The 20,554-nt window shown below is 45.6% G+C and overlaps 1 protein-coding gene across 1 annotated transcript; it reads left to right on the forward strand.

Annotated features, from left to right (window-relative positions):
- The first annotated feature begins 64 nt into the window (after window positions 1-64).
- On the forward strand, window positions 65-20,184 carry STK16 (serine/threonine kinase 16). The gene is made up of 8 exons (XM_068247095.1): window positions 65-204; window positions 2,922-3,031; window positions 5,076-5,295; window positions 8,411-8,544; window positions 11,374-11,494; window positions 12,756-12,851; window positions 16,135-16,256; window positions 19,583-20,184. Exons 2-8 carry the CDS (start codon window positions 2,946-2,948, stop codon window positions 19,719-19,721), a joined length of 918 nt encoding a protein of 305 aa, XP_068103196.1. The 5' UTR covers window positions 65-204; window positions 2,922-2,945; the 3' UTR covers window positions 19,722-20,184.
- The last annotated feature ends 370 nt before the right edge of the window (window positions 20,185-20,554 follow it).

Raw genomic sequence — 20,554 nt, forward strand, 5'->3', positions numbered from 1 at the left:
TTAGCAACGCTGGTACACCTGTCACGTGATCTCCTGCTGCTGAGCGGCGCCTTTCCGTGACGTCACGCGGCGCGCCCCCAGCTGACTGCAGCGAGGAGGTGTAGTGATGGTTCCGGGCTGAGCTTCCATCACTCGCCGGAGAGACTCGGGACTCGGCGTCACCGGGAGGCTGGATGACGTCACTGCTTCTCTCTGCTGTGCTAGGTACATGTGTGTGTGTGCTGCTGATGTACCCATAATACTGCACGGTGCATGTAACACATGGCTGTATACACCATTATCATATGCAGCTATTTGTGTGATATAACTAATGTCCTCAACACACTGTTATCTAAATGGTATCATTTGTGTCTGTAATGTATTTGTGCATGGCATGTAAATCTATCACCTATAATATTATTATTATTATTATTCATAGCTCCAACTGTCCCTCTTTGGGAGCCCTGTCCCTCTGTCCGGGCTGGAATCCACAAGGGCGATTTTGAGAGCATTTTAGGAGCGTTACAGAACGCTAGCGTTTTGCCAAAACGCTCAGCTAATGTAATTGGTTGGGGCAACTTCCACTGGAGCGTTTGTGATTCCTCAAATCGCAAACGCAGGACATGCAGCATTTTGGGAGCGTTAGCGCTTCAATGTAAAGTATATAAACCCTGGCGTAATCGCTCATCAAAACCTGCATGGAGCGATTTTGCTAGCGTTTTAAAGTGAACACACACTGTAACAAAATTAAAATTAATTGAAAGGACCAATCAGACTTTAAAACGCTAATCGTTACACAATCGATGGCAAATTGATACACTTTGTAAAATCACTTCCTAAACCGCTCATGAAACCGCTGACAAACTGCTCATACAAAATGCTAGCGCTTGCGATTAGCGATAGCGTTTTGCAGTGGATTCCAGGCCTTACTCTTTCCTCCTCATTTGTCCCTCTTTCAGGACTTTGTCCCTCTTTCTATGTAAATGTATGTATTTCTCTACTAAAAAATGTTTTTGACTCTAAACTTCATTCCCATCCTTTAAATTGATATATTACTAATTTTATAATGTTAAGATAAAGAAAAATGGACCAGGCTAGAAAGGACCAGTGTGGTTTGAATTATAAAACATCATCATTTTCTTATGAAATCTTTATGGTATGCGTGACTAAGGGTGTGATATGGGCGTGATCAGGGGTGTGGCTTAAGTGTCCCTCTTTCTCATCTCAAAAAGTTGGGAGGTATTTATATAGCGCCGACATCTTAGCGGCGCTTTACAGAGTATATTGACTTGTCACTAACTGTCCCTCAGAGGGGCTCACAATCGAATCCCTTCCATAGTCATATGTACAAGTATGTATCATGTACTGTATGTATCGTAGTCTTATCTGTATGTTTTTGGGATGTGTGAGGAAACCCACACAGACACGCTGAGAACATACAAACTCCTTGCAGGGATTCAAATCCGGGGACCCATCGCTGCAAAGCGAGAGAGCTAACCACTACGCCACCCTGCTACCTATATACATACATATAGCATATGTTAACATCAGTACACACTCTCGTTTGTGGTTACTGGTTAGCTAAGAAGAACTCATTTACCCATGATTTTGTTTTAAGAGGAGATCCTCACATATACTAACAATATGGGGAGTATCTGTTAAAGGGAACCCAAGGTGAGAGGGATATGGAGGTTGACATGTTTATTTCCTTGTAAATAATGCACATTGCCCAGATGTCCTGCAGAGCCTCTGCCTCTAATACTTTTAGTCATAGACCCTGAACAAGCATGCAGATCAGATGTCTGACAAATCTGACAAGATTAGCTGCATGTGTGATTTAGGCCCTACTGACCAGAAAGATCAGCAGCTATGCCAGGCAACTGGTATTCTTTAAAAGGAAATAAATATGGAAGCTTCCATAGGTCTCAAAACTTGGCTTCCTTTTAAAGAGAACCTCCTTCATTGAGGCTTCCATTCATTTTTCTTTTAAACAATACCATTTGCCTGGCATCCTGCTGATCTTTGACACCAGTAGTGTCTGAATCAAACACCTGGAACAAGCATGCAGCTAATCTTGTCAGATTTTTTTTTGTCAGAAACATGATATGCATGCTTGTTCAGGGGCTATGGCTAAAAGTATTAGAGGCAGAAGATCAGCGGGACAGCCAGGCAGCTAGTAGTGTTTAAACATAAAAATGGCAGCCTCCATATCCCTCCTGCTTTGGGATCCTGTATTGCTTATATTTGCAAGGTAAGAGTAGTAAAATACTTGACCAGCCTTGTTATATACTAGTATTATCAGCCAAGGCATATAAATGGATCTGAGCACCTCATTTTGAAAATATTAAAACCCCTCCCCTTAAAGATAATCTGTACTCTAAAATTCTTACAATAAAAAGCATACTATTCTATGCATTATGTTCTCCTGGGCCCCTCTGTGCTGTTTCTGCCACTCCCTGCTGCAATCCTGGCTTGTAATTGCCAGTTTAAGACAGTGTTTACAAACAAAAGACATGGCTGCTAACCAGAGTGTGATAGGCTCAGATGAGCTCAGTCTGTGACTCATACAGAGCCTGCAGGGGGCGTGGAGAGGGTGTGTATAGCTTCTATCCTATAACAGCAGAGCAGCAAATTCCTGCCTGAGTGCCTGAGCCCGACAAAGCCGTCAAAGGAGAGAAGATTAGATTATATAACAGAGATAATACAGCCACTGTGCAACTAGGAAAGGCTGCAGTAAGACAGACCACATTAGAACAGGTATAGGAAGTTATAGGATAGAAGAAATAAGGCTGAACATTTTGTTACAGAGTCTCTTTAAAGGAAGGTCTGTAGATTGTGTGTTGATTTACTACTTTCACTTTTTTATGTTACAGATATTATTTCATGATTTTCAGGGTGGTGTGCAGTACTCCTCAGCTAATGCAGTATATTTCTTTTTTCAGTGAACGAAGAATGTACCCACAGCAATGGGTTCTACCATCTGTATCTGCTCTCGAGGGGTTCTTACCATTGAAAACAAGCGGTACCTATTTGTAGAGAAGCTGGGTGAGGGGTAAGCCACATTCATCTCCTTCAAAATACATTTTGATTACACGTATCAGAAGTAGTGGTGGGACTTAGTTTATTAATCAGAAATACATAGTAAAGACTACTGTGACAAAACCTCCGCATTCACTAATACAGCAACTCACATACAACAAACAGTTTTTAAATAAATCAAATATATAGTATTTCTTTTATTTTGTAAATGTAAACAGGTTGATAGCTAATGCCCAGATAAAACCAAAACGGGCATAACATTTTGAGAGTAAAGCTATGCTCACAGTGGAGCAACTCTATGGAGGCATCTTAAAGGAAACCAGAAACCATATAAACTAAAAGTTTTATACATACCTGGGGCTTCCTCCAGTCCCATGTGCACAGATCGCTACCATGCTGCCGCTCTCAGTCTTCTGTATCACCTGTCCCGTAACTTCGGCCAGTCTGCGCAAGGACAGTGCACCCTCTACGTATCTGGCGGCTGCCGGAGATATACATAGAGAGCGCACTTCTATCCGGCGATGCAGAAGACTGAGGACGGCGGCATGGGAGTGATCCGTGCACATGGGGCTGGAGGAAGTCCCAGGTAAGTATAGAACTTTTTAGTTTATATCGTCTCTGGTACACTTTAAAGGACACCCGAGGCAAAAATAAACGAAATAAACAAATCTTCCTTCTCCTAAAAATGACTTTTTAAGATATTTCAGTTTTATTTTATGTTTAAATCTACTTTAACCTTCCTGGCGGTAAGCTCGGGCTATGCCGCGCAGGAGGATTTCTCAGGCCCTGCTGGGCCGATTTGCATCTTTTTTATTTATTTTTTTTTGCAACACGCAGCTAGCACTTTGCTAGCTGCATGAGCATTCCGATCGCCGCCGTTCCGCGCAAGATCACTGCTAATTGCCGCGCCGTCACCCCCCCCCCAGACCCCGTGGCACTGCCTGGCCAATCAGTGCCAGGCAGCGCTGAGGGGTGGATCGGGACTCCCTTAGACGTCACGACGTCCATGACATCGATGACGTCATCAGCCCTTCAGGAAATCCCGTTCTTTGAACGGGATTTCCTAATCAAAGATCGCCGGAGGTTAGGCTTGCTACATGATTTAAAAAAAGGCTAGGCTCGCTACATGATTTAACCACTTGAGGACCGTGTGCTTTACCCCCCTTAAGGACCAGACCCTTTTTTTCCATTCCGAACGTCCGGCGGGTTACAGCGCGAGGGGGGCGGAGCCAGTCCCCGGCGGAGGATCGCGTCACGAATGACGTGATCGCTCCGCCCATGCCGTACAAGGACCACCGCCATTTGTACATGCGGCGGTCCTTGCGGGATCCACTTCCCGGGCCGCCATTTGTACATGCGGCGGTCGGGAAGTGGTTAAAATAATTTTTTTTTTTTAAATAGTGCTGCGCTGCCCCCTGGTGGTTTCTAATAGACCGCCAGGAGGGTTAAGTGTTTTTCACTTTAAATCTACTTTAAGCTGTCCTCATGCCCACTGCTCCCCCAGTTCTCCTCTGCCCCCCTCCTTAGTTACCTAAATGCCTCCCCTGACGCCTCTTCTGGGTTGGTGAGTCGCGCAGTAGTGTGCAGGAGCTGACCCAGCTTTGCGCGTCCTAGATCCCAGTCCCCCGGCCCGGAGCGCACTGCGCATGATGTCACGACTGTCATAGGCAGAGCTCTCCCAGCCACGTGATCTAGGACATGCAAAGCCAGGCCAGCGCCTGCACACTGTGAGAGCCTTGTTGCATTGTGGGAAATAACAGCTGTTTACAGCTGTTTCCAACTGCCAAAAAAACAAGCAGCGTCTCCTTCCACTGACATCACCTGTCAACAGTAAAAATGTTGCCATGTGATAAATTTCAGAAGGAAAATAGGGGAGAGGAAATATTTTACAATGGGCAAACACTGACTAAATCATTTATACATAATTATTGTAAAAATGAAGCACTTTTTTTTTTAAATGACATTATTTTCACTGAAGTTCCTGTTATACCACAAAAGGCGGTTAAAAAGGAAGTCTTGTTGTAAAGATGTATTTTTACTTTCTGTCTTTTCACCAGGGGCTTTAGTTATGTAGATCTGGTTGAAGGGGTCCAAGATGGGCGGTTTTACGCCCTGAAACGCATCCTATGCCATGACCGGGAGGATCGGAAGGAGGCGCTGCACGAAGTGGAGATGCATCGGATGTTTAACCACCCGAACATCCTACGTCTGGTGGGGCATTGTATGATCGAGAAGGGACCCAAGTGGGAGGCCTGGCTGCTGCTGCCTTATGTAAAGGTAACAACATGAGTCACATGACCCACGTCCTCCCCCTAAAGCAAATTCCATCACTCGGAGAAGCGGCGGTAGATCGATGGCCCATAGCGTTACGCTGCACAGAGCAATGCTTCTGGTCAGTCGATTTTTATTTTATTCCCACTGAAATGTATTGAAATCCTTTTCTGATCAAATTCAGATTAGAGAGGGATTGATCATTTTGTTACATAGGGTGGAAGTCTGTGTGTGGATTGCCACCTTAAAGTGGACCTGATCTCTTGTACAGGACAGAGAAATGAACCCTGTATCTGTCACTGAGCTGTCCCCAAGAGAGGCTCACAAACTATCATCTCTCATAGGCTAATGCCTATGAGAGACGATCATGCTGATTGGCTCTCGGGGAGGAGAGGGAGGGTGGAAATAAAAAAATAAAATAAAAATTAAACTAATAAAAATACAGCCTGCAGCAGCGGTCAGAGCCCACCAACAGAATTCTCTGTTGGTGGGCAGAAAAGGGGGGGGGGAGATTCATTTGGCTGCTAAGTTGTATGGCCGTGCAGCATACTGTTAAAGCTGCAGTGTGCTGAATTGTTAAAAATAGCCTGGTGACTAGGGGAGTGTAAGCCTGTGGTCCTGCACTGGTTAAAGAGACTCAGAGCTGAAGAAATGTAAAGCTCTGATACTTTCCCGAGGCGTCCTCCCGCCCCATAAACACATCCAAGTCCCACGCCATCCTCCTCGGGAGGTCTGCGCATGCGCAATAGACTCAGACTGGCATCAACTGAGCCTGTTACCGGGGCTCACCGCGTCTTAACGGCAGACTGCGGGAGGACGGCGTGGGACTTGGATGTGTTTATGGCGGCAGGAGGAAGCCCCAGGTAAGTATCAGAGCTTTACATTTATTGATCTCAGAGTCTCTTTAAGCACACTTGTCATTAAACAGTTTGGGCTGCTACTTCAGGTAACTCCTGCATTTCTATACAAGGTTTCTACTGTATTTGGCTTTTAATGAATAGAAGCAAGAGCTTGGGCAACGATTTCACAGCAGATTCGATCACAGTGATCGAATCTGCTGTATATCGGCGGGAAAATCTATAAGTGTATGGGCCCCTTTAGACTATGGTAGGATTCGAGTGTGAGCTCCTCTGAGGACAGTCAGTGACATGACTATGTACTCTGTAAAGTGTTGCAGAAGATGTTAGTGCTATATTACTAACAACTAATAATGCAGGGCCTGCTATGAGACTAAACAGGCTTCTAAAATGATGGTCATGAATAGCAAGCAATTACTCCATTCATGTGAATTGGGTTTCTTACTGCCAGCGGCGGTTGATCCATGGCTTATAGCATTCAGTAGATTTTGGAGGTTGAAAATCTATGTGCAGTGTGTCCCTCTGATCAGATGCAGGTTGGAGAAGTAGCGGTTGTTTTGCCACATCTGGTGGCAATCTACTAGTGTGTGGCCACTATTAGTAAATCACCCCATTGTAAATTCAGTTTAGTAGCAGGTGAGCGTTATGATGTTGCTGTAAAGCAGCTTAATGAGGCAGACATTTCCCACACTGTGCGAGGTGTGGCAAGCCTGTGTGTTTATATAGCACTGTGTACATTAGCAGTGTGACACAGAAGTGTACACATGACCGCTTGCTATTGTGTCTGGGGACATGGCAAAATATAAACAGGATCTGGGAGAGAAAGCTCTGCTGGAGTGTAAGGGCCCTTTTCCACTAGCAGTCGCTAGCGTTCACGCTGAACGCTAGCGATTGCTGAATCGCAATGCCGCCGATTTCCTGACGTTTGCGGCCGCGATTTTGCTATGCTATGCACTGCATAGCAAAATCGCGGCAAATATCGCTCCGCTGCGCGTTCGCGTTCCCGTCAAAATCGAATCGTGGTAGTGGAAATGACCTACCGCGATTCCTATTCAGCGCTGGCCGAATCGTAAAGTACAAACCGCTAGCGATTTTACAATCGCTACGGTTTGCTTTTTAACATTGGAATCGCGGTAGGTCATTTCCACTACCGCAATTCGTTTTTGACGGGAACGCGAACGCGCGACAGAGCGATATTTGCCGCGATTTTGCTATGCAGTGCATAGCATAGCAAAATCGCGGCCGCAAACGTCAGGAAATCGGCGGCATTGCGATTCAGCAATCGCTAGCGTTCAGCATGAACGCTAGCGACTGCTAGTGGAAAAGGGCCCTAAGAAAGAGTTAACGAACAAGAAAGAGTTACAGAACTAGCGATTAGAGGGTCATCTGGACAGCTAGAGAAAGGAGGAACAGCAGAATGGGGTGGGTTGGGTGTCATTTTAACCCTGAGATGTAGGAATATAGTATATGTGTATGTGGATTTTAGCTGTGGTTGGTGGGGAGGAAGTAGGAGGAGCCAAATGACCAGCATGCAGCATCACTCTTCCCTCACAACATGCTTCCTTTTCCAGCTGACATTTTTAGCCTGCTGCCTCTTCCGGCGTCCAACTCCTATTATTAGATTTAGGTAAGATTTGTATTAAAGCGGTATCGTCACCATAAAAATCAAATTTCAACAGCAACTGGTCTGAGTGTATTAAGTGATAAAGATGCTAATCCTGCATTCAAAACTTTCAAAACGTTTTCTGCTGTTATGATTTGGGGTTATCATATACCTTAGGAGCACTGGCTCTTTAGTAGTCGGAGGCAAAGAATTGCATGCTGGGGGTTCTTTTTATCTATAATATATTCCTCCTCTTCCCATTATTTCCCTGTCTGCTGCTTATCTGAAATCTGATCCCCCTACTCACTTGTGTTTACAAGCAAGGCTGAGGTGACTCAGTGATTGGAGGAGACAAGAAAAAAAGTAAAGGGCAGAAATGACATCACGAGTTAACCTTTACTGTGGGCAAAAGACATGGCCCCCTCCAAGAACAGAATTCTCGTAATTTACTATATAACATTCACTGAAATGAAAACGCGGACAGTACAATACACGTGTTATGTAAGTAGATCAAGTATTTATCTACTTATATAGGTGTTTTTTCCTTGGAATAGTATGGCTGATCCTACTGCTTTAATATCTGTTTTGGGTGAAACTGCACTTTTTCTATGATTCTTCCAGTGGCATTCTCGCCCCGCTGATTTCTGTGTTGTCATTTCAGAGGGGGACGTTGTGGAACGAGGTGGAGGCTCTGAGGGACAAGAACTGTTTCCTGTCTGAAGAGAAGATACTGTATATACTACATGGGATATGCCTGGGACTCCGAGCCATCCATGAGCTGAGCTATGCTCATAGGTGGGGCACTGTACATACTACATGGGATATGCCTGGGTCTAAGAGACATCCATGAGCAGGGCTATACTCACAGATAGGGCACTGTACATACTACATGGGATATGCCTGGGACTCTGAGCCATCCATGAGCTGAGCTATGCTCACAGGTGGGGCACTGTACATACTACATGGGATATGCCTGGGGCTCAGAACCATCCATGAGCAGGGCTATGCTCATAGGTGGGGCACTGTACGTACTACATGGGATATGCCTGGGGCTCAGAACCATCCATGAGCATGGCTATGCTCACAGGTAGGACACTGTACATACTACATGGGATATGCCCGGGGCTCAGAACCATCCATGAGCAGGGCTATGCTCACAGATAGGGCACTGTACATACTACATGGGATATGCCTAGGTCTCAGAGCCATCCATGAGCAGGGCTATGCTCATAGGTGGGGCACTGTACATACTACATGGGATATTCCTGGGGCTCAGAGCCATCCATGAGCAGGGCTATGCTCACAGCTAGGGAACTGTACATACTACATGGCATATGCCTGGAACGAGCAGGGCTATGCTCACAGGTGGGGTACTGTACATACTACATGGGATATGCCTGGGGCTCAGAACCATCCATGAGCATGGCTATGCTCACAGGTAGGGCACTGTACATACTACATGGGATATGCCCGGGGCTCAGAACCATCCATGAGCAGGGCTATGCTCACAGATAGGGCACTGTACATACTACATGGGATATGCCTGGGTCTCAGAGCCATCCATGAGCAGGGCTATGCTCATAGGTGGGGCACTGTACGTACTACATGGGATATGCCCGGGGCTCAGAACCATCCATGAGCATGGCTATGCTCACAGGTAGGGCACTGTACATACTACATGGCATATGCCTGGAACGAGCAGGGCTATGCTCACAGGTGGGGTACTGTACATACTACATGGGATATTCCTGGCGCTCAGAGCCATCCATGAGCAGGGCAATGCTCACAGGTGGGGAACTGCACATACTACATGGGATATGCGTGGGACTCATGAGCAGGGCTATGCTCAATTAGGGTACTGTATATACTACATGGGTTATGCCTGGGACTTGTAACCATTCATGAGTAGAGCTATGCTCACAGGTAGGACTCTGGTGTGGATCTGGCGCATTGAGAGTGGATGTGAAACTGGGCACATTTAGCTTGGAAAAAAGATGACTGAGAGGTGACCTGATGCATGCTTGCATGCTTTCCTTGCATTGAAGGACATCCATGGCTTTAAAGACTAAGTCTTTCTAGGCAGTGTTGATCCAGGGAATTTATCTGACTGCCATCTGGAGGCAGGAAGGAATGTTTCCCTTTTCAGTCCAACTGGCCCAAGCCTTGTAAAGGTGACCATACATGAGGTGACTTGATAGCTGACCGACTATCCATTTTCATTATTATAATGGGATTGGATGAAAATCAGTGTCACCAAGAGCAAGCCTGATTAACGATGTGACCAATTTCGGGCCAAAATTTGGCATATGTATCGATCGGACATGCTGCAAGATGTAGAGCCGATATGCTTGATCAGGTGCACGTGTAAAATGTTCCCTCCCGGTGCAGTATACTTTGCCTGCCAGTGTCCGCCGCTGGCTCCACCTGCAATCCGCATACACGCAACGCACGTATACGCTGGCAACCACATGGGGCGCGTGTATGCGGAGACTGAGCCAGCAGCAGAAACGGACAAAGTATACTGCATGGGGGGGAGGGGCATGTATTAGATTGGGGGGACAGGGTGGGGCGGATGTGGCATCGTTTCATGCTGAAATCTACCGATAATCGGCCTGCGGTATATGGACAGGCAACAGATAGATCTCTCTCTGATCAAATCTGTCTCTTGGCCAATCTGCCCATATGTTATCTGATGTATGGCCACCTTAAAGGAGAACTGTAGTGAGAGGTATATGGAGGCTGCAATATTTATTTCCTTTTAAGCAATACTAGTTGCCTGGCAGCCCTGCTGGTCTATTTGGCTGAAGTAGTGTCTGAATAACACCAGAAACAAGCATGCAGCTAATCTTGTCATATCTGTCAAAATTGTCAGAAACACCTGATCTGCTGCATGCTTGTTCAGGGTCTATGGCTGAAAGTACTAGAGGCAGAGGATCAGCAGGATAGCCAGGTAACTGCTATAGCTTAAATGGAAATAAATATGGCAGCCTCCATACACTTCTCTCTACAGTTCTCCTTTAAGGTTTTTTTTTTTTTTGCCTTCACCTGCATATGTGCAGTTTAAAGTGAATCTGAAGCCAAAAAAAACAAACAGATACTTACCTAGGGGAAGGCACTGGGTCCTATAAAACCCTCCCGCTCCTTTCCTTATCCTCTTGTTCCCCTCTACGCTGTGGGAGGCTTCAGAAGTCTGGCTCGGTACTGCGCATGTGCGAGTGAGCGCTCTCACGCGGGAAGGATCGGCCCGTCTCAGACTTACGAAGCCTCCCACAGCAGAAGAGAGAGGTCTCTGACTGATCGGTCGGAGCCAGCCAACGGGGGAGCCAGCGCAGTGGGGGCGGGACCAGGAGAGGAATGGGAAGGTAAGGTACTTAGGTAAGTATCAATTTTTTGGCTTCAGTCTCCCTTTCAGGACAGTGATTTTGTTTAACTCTGTAAGTGTAATTGTTTGCAGTGTGATGTTTAGCACTGAATAGTGATCTTATGGAGGACATTGGTGTAAAATAAGTTTTTGTAATCGATTCTGAGGCAGCTTGGAAAGATGAGATTGCGTACTTTCAAAAGAAACTTTGATCACTGCTACTTGTTTGTTTTTCGGCCATGATTTTTTTTCTTCTTTCTCAGGGACTTGAAGCCCACAAATGTGCTGCTAGAGGATGATGATCGTCCGCTACTAATGGACCTGGGTTCTATGAATCACGGGCGTATCGAGGTGTCGGGGACCAGGCAGGCCATGGCGGTTCAGGTACAGGTTACTTTATGTCTCTGTGATGTGTGGACTTGCCAGGACTGAATACATTCCCGGATCCAAATAGGCAATGCCTTGTCAAGTGATTAAGAGCAAGAAAACCTCTATCATCTGCCTGGGTCTCAATTCACTAAGGGCAGTTTGGTAAAAACAATTTAGGTCTGTAAAATACCACATTCTGTATTTTACACTCCCCTCCCCCCCCCCCCCCCCCCCCCCCAAATTCACTAGGATTTCCCACATGCGATAGAAGTTCGGTAATATACTGAAAAAACATGCTTCAATTCACTAAGCCCTGCTCTGTAAGTGTCACCAGCTGTGGAGCAGGGCAGGCAGGAAGCTGAGTCTTCCCACAAGTGGTGTGCATAAGTCAGTAGGTGTTCTGTCCAGTGCCTCTCTGGCATCACTAGAGGGAGCTCTTCTATATACCAGTATGTGGATAAGTACTTCTAGAAAAGCTTTTTTTTTTTTTTTTTTTTTAATTATATTAAATGTCTCCTTTCCCTGCTCTGCTGTTCTGAAGTTCCAGCCTCCAGAGTATCAGATCAAATGGGGTGAGAAGCAGGGCTGTGGCTGTCTGGCTCTCCCTATTGGCTGAGAGTAGAGAGTGAGAGTTACCGGCTGATCAGAGCTGGAGGTAAATACCGAACACTTTTAATTTATTTACCGAATGCTTTAATCTTTGTGCATTGCAATTTCTTTAGGTATTTACCGCACAAGTCGGTCATTTACCACACTAGTCAGTAATTGTGCTTTTCACTGCGGTAATAGGCTTAGTGAATTGGCATCTGGCAAGGTGATCAGTAAAATCAGCTGTTTTGTGCATTGCCGAATGCGGTATTGCTTAGTGAATTGAGGCCTTAGTGTACTCCATTTCTTTTACAATTTATGTATAATTTTTCACTTGCCCTGCTGTTTCATGAGCAAAAAATGTTTTTATTGTACTGTATGTTCATTTAGTCTGGCCCAGGAGGCAGAAATCTGGTTCAGGAAATCACAGCCTGGCACATTGGCCAATCATAACTAAAAGTGTGTTCCAGGCTTTACAGCTGATTCGATTTACCAGCAACTGTGTTAGTTGTTCTGTGATTTGCTAGCCCAAGCTTCCACCTCCCAGATGAAGTTAATTAACATATTAAGGACATTTTTCATTCTTCACATCCATGCTCCATAGAATCACCTGTTAGCGTGTAGACCGATCTGCCTGTGTGGTCAGAGGCCACAGCCACCGTATACTTACCATGGTGTTCTCTCCTAGGACTGGGCGGCACAACGGTGTACCATCTCCTACCGGGCGCCAGAGCTGTTCAATGTGGAGAGTAACTGTGTGATCGACGAGAGGACCGACATCTGGGTATGAAATATTCATCCTCCTCCTATCATATTTAACCACTTAAGTACCAGCGGTCTCTGCCCCCTTAAGGACCAGAGACCGCTGATACAAGAAACAGTGGAATACCGACGAATAGCCACACATACCCGCTGCAATCGCTGTCCATGCTGGGAACCTCAACCACCCACTCTGCCATCTCTATGACAGCAGAGTTCCTGTGAGCCGGTCAGGAGCCGCTTTCATTGGCTGCTGACCCTGCCTATCAATGTAAGCCAATGGGAGTTGCTTACGTTGATAGACAGGGTCAGGAGCCAATGAAATCGGCCCCTGACCCGCTCACAGGGCTCTGCCGTTATAGAGACAGCAGAGCGAGTGAGCTGCGGCGGGGAGACAGCAGCGAGATCGTCGGGAGCGACGAAAGTGGCGAACGCGCGGCGTCGGTGTATTGCAATCTACGCCCTGGCAGCCAGACAGCCGTCAAAACAGGGCGTAGATTTTAATTAGCGTGGTCCTTATCTGCAGCACTGGCAATCCTCTAAATTGGCTGCTAAAGGGTTAAAGAACAAATTCTTCTGTTACTACTGAGAAAAAGTGACTGAAAGGGGAACTGAAGTAAGAGGTATATGGAGGCTGCCATATTTATTTCCTTTTAATCAATACCAGTTGCCTGCCAGACCTGCTGGTCTATTTCTCTGCAGTAGTATCTGAATAACACCAGAAACAAGCATGCAGCTAGTCTTGTCAGGTCTGACTTTAAAGTCTGAAACACCTGATCTGCTGCATGCTTGTTCAGGGGCTATGGCTAATAGTATTAGAGGCAGATGATCAGCAGGGCTGCCAGGCAACTGATATTGCTTAAAAGGAAATCAACATGGCAGCCTCCGTATATACCTCTCTCTTCAGTTGTCCTTGAAGGATAATTGCATGAAGTGCTATTTTTAGGGACCCACAAGGTCGGGGCTGCAGATGAGCTGCTTTACAGATAGGATTAGGGCATAGGTCTTGGGGGGTAGGCCATCTTGAAGAGGTGCATTTTAAGGGCTTGTTTGGAGGTGGGGGCATGCCTGATGGGCAGTGGAAGGGAGTACTAGAGAGTGGGGGAAGCTCTAGAGAAATCCTGTAGTCAAGCTTGGGAGTGGCAAATGTGCAGGGCGGTCAGGTGACGGTCGCTGGAGGATCGGAGATGGCGGCCAGGTATGTATTTGTAGCAAGAATGCTGACAGGGTTTGTCACCACATACTGTATGTATATTAGAGCTAGTCTTGCCTGAGAAGTGATGTGCTCATATAGTATAAAATCTCACAAATGCAGAGTCAGAATATCCGATGTGCTACTGGGTCAGTGATGCTGGAGGTATGCAGGGCAGAGGATCAGCATAACATCCAGGCATGTAATCCTCAAGTCACCAGCTGCAGCCTGTGCATTCCTTTCATTTCATGTTTCCTTAAAGTGGTATGAAACTCAGCATTTCTTAGATATTACATTTTAACATATAAATACAGTAGCTATGGAATAAAATGCAATGGAAGCTTTCAGAGCAGATAAACTGTACTGTGGAACTTTGTAATTTGTAGACTGACCATATTACTTGTTCACAAAAGCAAATATGGTAACTGAATGGGCAATAAAAAGTAGGAAAACACATTTTTATTGAAAGTTGTGTCAGAGTTTTACTTCACTTTAAAGACCATATATCTGGAAGTGGACAATCACAGATCGTCATTCTTCTGAACGTTCCCACCTATGCTTGTCTTTTTAAAGGATACCCGAGGTGACATGATGAGATAGACATGTGTATGTACGGTGCCAAGCACACAAATAACTAGGCTGTGTTCCTTTTTTTTTTCTTTCTCTGCCTGAAAGAGTTAAACATCAGGTATGTAAGTGGCAGTTCCTGTCTGAGCCAGGACTGGGTCAGACTACAGTGTGACCCTCACTGATAAGGAATGTCAACTATAAAACACTTTCCTAGCAGCAGAAAATGGCTTCTTAGAACAGGAAAGAGATAAACAGGGGCTATAGTTCATAGATTTTAGCTCTGGCATACTTCAATGAATGTGGCATTGTGCAAAAACAATAAAACAGTAAAAACTTAAAAAGTAGATTTAAATATAAAATAAAGCTGTAGAATATCTTAAAATGTCATTTTTAGGAGAAGGAGGGTAGATACAATTGTTTATTTCATTAGTTTATTTTCACCTTTGGTGTCCTTTAACCACTTAATGATATGCTGACTTCATAAAAACGTCCAGCTAGAGCCTCTTAATGTCTCCAGGACGTTTTTATAGGTCAGACAGTGCTGCTGCCGCTGTGCGCGTGCGCGCTCCCGCACGTGAAAATAGTGGGGGAAAAAACCCACTAAAGAAAAAATACACCTTTATTTCCAAATAAAATATTGTCACCATACTTTGTACTAGGGGACGTAATTAAAATCTTGTGATAACCAGGACAAATAGGCAGATAAAATGTGTGGGTTTTATGTACAGTAGCAGTGTTTATATTAAAACCATAGTGGATGAAATTGGAGAAATAGTGTATTTTTTCATTTTTTCCCTTTGTATTTCCCTTTAAAATGCATAGAAAATAATTACTGAAAACAAATATTAACCCCACAAAGCCCAATTGGTGGTGAAAAAAACAAGATATAGATCATTTCATTGTGATTAGTAGTGATTAAGCTATTGGCAAATGACAGGGATGAGCACTGAAAGGTGAAAATCGCTCTTGTCCGTTAGCGTGAAAACCACCTTGGGGTGAAGTGGTTAAAGGGACACTTAAGTCAAAATGAGTTTTGCTCACCTGGGGCTTCCAATAGCCCCCTGCAGCTGTTTCGGTGACAGGAGCTGACAGGCTGGGGACGCGAGTGATTCTTCGCGTTCCTGGCCACAATAGCGCCATCTATGCTGCTATAGCATATATCATATACCATATAGCAGCATAGAGGGTGCTAATGTGTCTGGGAACGCGAAGAATCACTCGCGTCCCCAGCCTGTCAGCTCCTGTCACCGAAACAGGAAGTGGCTGCCGGCAGGGCCAGGAGGATTGGAGGGAGACGGCGAGGGCACCGGACAGCTGCAGGGGGCTATTGGAAGCCCCAGGTGAGTAAAACTCATTTTTTTTGGTTTGACTGAAGTGTCCCTTTAAAGACATTGGACCCTACAAATAGGATTTTCCCAGAAGGGACGCAGCATTTGTGAAGGGCAGGTGTGTTATGTTAGCAGTGCAGATATGAATAGCAGAATGCATTAACAGGTGTTCTATTTCTGATTCACATGAAGCATTCATTCTGATTTGCCCCCTGCAGTCTCTCGGCTGTGTACTGTATTCCATGATGTTTGGCGAGGGACCGTATGACATGATATTCCAGAAGGGAGACAGCGTGGCTCTGGCCGTCCAAAACAACCTCTCCATCCCTGCAAACGACAGGTAAGAAATCCACCATCCAGACTGCTGGAGCCTCGGTTCTTCCAATCTCTTTATTGTATTATTATGAAACTAAGGCCTGGGGCAATAACTAGCAGTAATATTGCTGTGCACAGACAGTGCACCACAATATTACAGTTACTACCGGCCTACCTACCTGCAGTACTTGATTAGCGCAAGCGTTGCTACAGTAACAAGTGTTATAGTAACGCACATTACCATAGCAACAGTTGTGCTACTCCAGTACTGTGGGTCGTACTAATATGTAGCTTGCGGTACATGTTGCTGGTAGTAACTCTAATATTGCCCTGCTCTGTCTGTCTATTACCACACTCTTGTGCACCAACTTTATAGGCCCGGGGCAGACAGGAGTGTTTCAGCCACGATTTGGAATCATCAGTGATCCCAAAAGCGCTAGGCTAGTGAAAATCAATGGAGGTGAACCCACAGGAGCTGTTGTAATTTCCCTAAACTGCAATCACAGGTCCTGCAGCATTTCTGGAATGTTTGTGCTCCGATACAAAGTATAGATTGCTACAAAATCTGTTTTCAGTCACTGTACGAAACAATTTTGCAGCGATTTTACTACCCGAAACAAAGTTTAAGGACAGAAAAAGAGGAATTTGCAGTCGCTGTACAATCACTAGCATTAAATTAAGCCGCTTAAAAAGGGCCGTAAATCTCTCCCAAAAATGCCACAAGAATCACTAACAAAAGTGCTCAGCAGTAGTGATGGGCTTACGAGTAGATAAGTAGCCGAATCCTTGATTCTAATGAGGCCTAATTGCTTTTATTTTCATAATAAAAATACTCCAGTTTTTGATAATTGACTAATCGGGTCTGACTTCCTGGAGGTAAATCCACCTCTGCCTCCTTTTTACCCTGTTTAACAACTTAACGACCGTCGGCAGGTCGTTAGTGGTTTCCCATGGAGCCGTTCCATGTCAGTTCACAGAGGCTGTCTCCGTGAACAGTCTGCAAGCCGCCGATCGCGGCTCGCAGGCTAAATGTAAACACGCGGGGAAGAAATCCCCACTGTTTGCATCATACGGCGCTGCTGCGCAGCAGCGCCGTAAAGGAGATCGGCGATCCCCGGCCTCTGATTGGCCGGGGATCACCGGCATTTGATAGACTGAAGCCTATCCTAAGCAGCGCAGGGCAAATTTCCATCCTGCGCAGCCCAGAGGGAGAGGAAGGGAGGGCAGAAAACGCTGCGGAGGGGGACTTTGAGGAGGCCCCCCCCCCCCCCCCCCCCGCAACACAAACATAGCCGGCGGCGATCAGAAGCCCCCCCCCAGCAAGACATCCCCTAGTGGGGAAAAAAGGGGTGAAGTCTGATCGCCCTGGCTGAAACCTGATCTGTGCTGTGGGCTGGAGAGCCCACGCAGCACAGATCAGAGAATAATAGCCCAGTCCTTAAGTGGTTAACTGATTTTACTCTGTTTGCGCCTCTGTTACATTTTTCATCTCAACTGAATTTCTGCTCAGAATTTCTGCTCACCACAGCTGTTGGCCCCTTACCAGCCACTAGAGGGCGTATGGATATGTCAATTGCCCATACGGTCTATGCTCCCTGTTCCAGTAAGCAGTGCGAATTTGAATATTGATTCTTCTCATGCGATTGGCTCAGGAGCCTGCTGTGTACACTAGGCAAAAGGTTGAAAGTCCTGATTCGCGCTCCAAAGTGAGGTAATGATGCACAATGTTATGCATGGGGCGGGGTTGTGTAGATATCAGTCAAATGCAGGAGGACAGCAAAATGCTGGAGTTTATTTTGAAAGATTCTCTGTGGTAAAATAGTACCTTTTTTTTTTGCTGACTGAGGAAAGCACTTTGCGTGTGTAAAAGGTTAATATGAGTATCTAGTCAAGTTCCTTTTGCACCTTCACTAATTTAGTACATTTTAAAGTGAACTTGAGATGAGCTATTTGGACATATTTATACTTACCTGGGGCTTCCTCTGGCCTCATGAGGTGCGATTGCTCCTTCATCAGCCGCTCGGTTGTCCTGGAATCAGCCCCGGTAATCAAGCTGGTTGTGCTCTTTTGCACATGGGAAGCCCAGCCACGCTCCTGCCTGCGCAGTAATACAGGAGCGCAGCAAGGGCACTCGAGGCAGAGCCGCCCATAAGCCCACGACTGGCCAGATTACCGGGGCTGATTCCAGGACAACCAAGCAGCTGACGAGGACGGTGAAGGAGCGATTGCACCTCATGGGGCAAGTACCAGTATAAATATGTCTGGTGTCCTGATCTCAGGTAAACTTTGAATGGGTTCTGTGGTTCTTTTTAAAAACAAATACTGACACTTACCTGGGGCTTCTACCAGCCCCCTGGAGATGTAATGTCCCGCGCCGTCCTCCTCTGATCCTCCGTTACCCACTGCCGGTTATCATCCAACTATTCTAGATGAATACAACTGCGCCTGTGCGGCCGCCCACATCCTCGCTCCCGCTCGTGTCTCTGGGGGGGCAGCGCTGGATTGGGGGTGCAAAGGACAAGGGAAGCCTCATTAGTATCCAGAGGCTTCCCCCCTCCTGAGGTAAGTACTCCCTAAGAGCACTTTTTTTTTTCACTACAGGTACTCTTTAAAGGAGTAATGTCACAAAAAAATTGTACATTTATCTGTATGTATTTTAAATGTTCTATTTATTTTACTAGAGTAAAATAAAAAAGAAAGTAAAACTATCAATTCCTTTTTTTCCTATGTTACAGTAACGGTAGGCAGTAAAGAAACTAACAGATTTTGGACTAGTCCATCTCCTCATTGGAGATTCTCAGTCTTACTTTTATTACAAAAACACTCCCTGGTAAGCATCTATACAAACATGCCAGCAAGCTTACCTATTCATTTGCACAATGTTTTGGCAGTTGTTTTGAGCAACTGTGGTTTACTACGTGTTTTTATAAATACAGAAATTACTGCTGTAAGTAAGGTTTTGGACTAGCCCATATCCTCATGGGGATTCTCAGTTATTTCTGTATTTATAAAAGCACGTAGTGAACCACAGTTGCTCAAAACAACTGCCAAAACATTGTGCAAATGAATAGGTAGGCTTGCTGGCATGTTTGTATAGATGCTTACCAGGGAGTGTTTTTGTAATAAAAGTAAGACTGAGAATCTCCAATGAGGATATGGGCTAGTCCAAAACCTTACTTACAGCAGTAGAGGAAATCTGACAGATCTGTGACAGTGACATAGGAAAATAATGGATTATCTTTTCTGTATGTAAATCTCTGGTTTTATCCCTCTGTTATGCTCAGTCTCTGCTGCACACATTCCCATTGTTGGCTGCAGTCCTAACTGTTTGATGTCTCAAAATGGTCACAGGTACTCCCAAGGGCTGGAGTCTCTCCTTTCCTCCATGATGGTGGTGAACCACCAGGATAGGCCGCACATCACCAGCATCCTCACCCAGCTGGAGTCTCTGCACCCCATGGTAGATGGGCAAGCCACCACCAGGATATGACATCACAGGAAGTGACCTCACTCAAGTGCTGCTTAACTACCAGACCGGCGTCACACAGCAGATTGCTCCTGTCGGATGTTGCTGTGGAGACGATTGGACAGCGTGACTTAAAGTCTGCAGTTGATATCAAACACGGACTTCTGGTGGCTTTTTAAGAATAGCGGTTTTATTTCTTGTATTCTTTTTAAGGACCTTTTAGAACGCAGTTTACGTGAGATCCTGAAAACACATTCCACGTCGGTGTGTTGCCGGGCGAATGATGCCTTCTGGTATTTTGTAGATCCAGGGAAGCAAAGAAGTACGAACGCATGTGTCCTGTCTTCCAGAGGCCGTTTCTCAGGACGGTGTCCCTTCCCTCCGGCCTCTGGCGCATGTCCCTGCTGTGCTGTGGATGTTACTCTGTCGTGTCATCTCTGTGTGTCTTGAAAGGAAGTCTGTGATTAAACATCATGTTTGGATTGTATATTGCCTCCGTTCCTTACTGAGACTATGGCTTCAATTCACTTAAAGTGCCCATAGACCTAGCAATGGAGAAACCTCCCCCCTGCTCACATTGCAGAGTAGTGTAATACTATTTACCTGCTCCAGTGATGAGTCGGTCTCTTCTGTTCTTCCTAGAAGCTGCACGCTCTATTATTGGTTTCCATACCTCCAGATTCCGATCACGTGACATGCATTTGTGAGCCAGAGGTATGCAGCATAGGGTGTGGGCTAAAAAGTAAATATTAAACTGCTCCACTGCACTACTCTGCAGAAGGGAAAGGAGTGTGCCCCCAACGGTCATTATATTTACGCTACTTAGCTTGAGACAATCAATGTTAAATCTTAACAAT

This window comes from Hyperolius riggenbachi, chromosome 7 (genome assembly GCF_040937935.1).
Source record: "Hyperolius riggenbachi isolate aHypRig1 chromosome 7, aHypRig1.pri, whole genome shotgun sequence".
In the NCBI taxonomy this organism is placed as follows: domain Eukaryota; kingdom Metazoa; phylum Chordata; class Amphibia; order Anura; family Hyperoliidae; genus Hyperolius; species Hyperolius riggenbachi.

Excerpts from the sequence above, each read along its gene's own strand:
- STK16 (XM_068247095.1), top strand. The coding sequence starts at position 2,946 with ATGGGTTCTACCATCTGTATCTGCTCTCGAGGGGTTCTTACCATTGAA. Across the intron at positions 8,545-11,373 it reads GAGCTGAGCTATGCTCATAG|GGACTTGAAGCCCACAAATG; the intron begins GTGGGGCACTGT and ends CTTCTTTCTCAG. Across the intron at positions 11,495-12,755 it reads GGCAGGCCATGGCGGTTCAG|GACTGGGCGGCACAACGGTG; the intron begins GTACAGGTTACT and ends GTTCTCTCCTAG.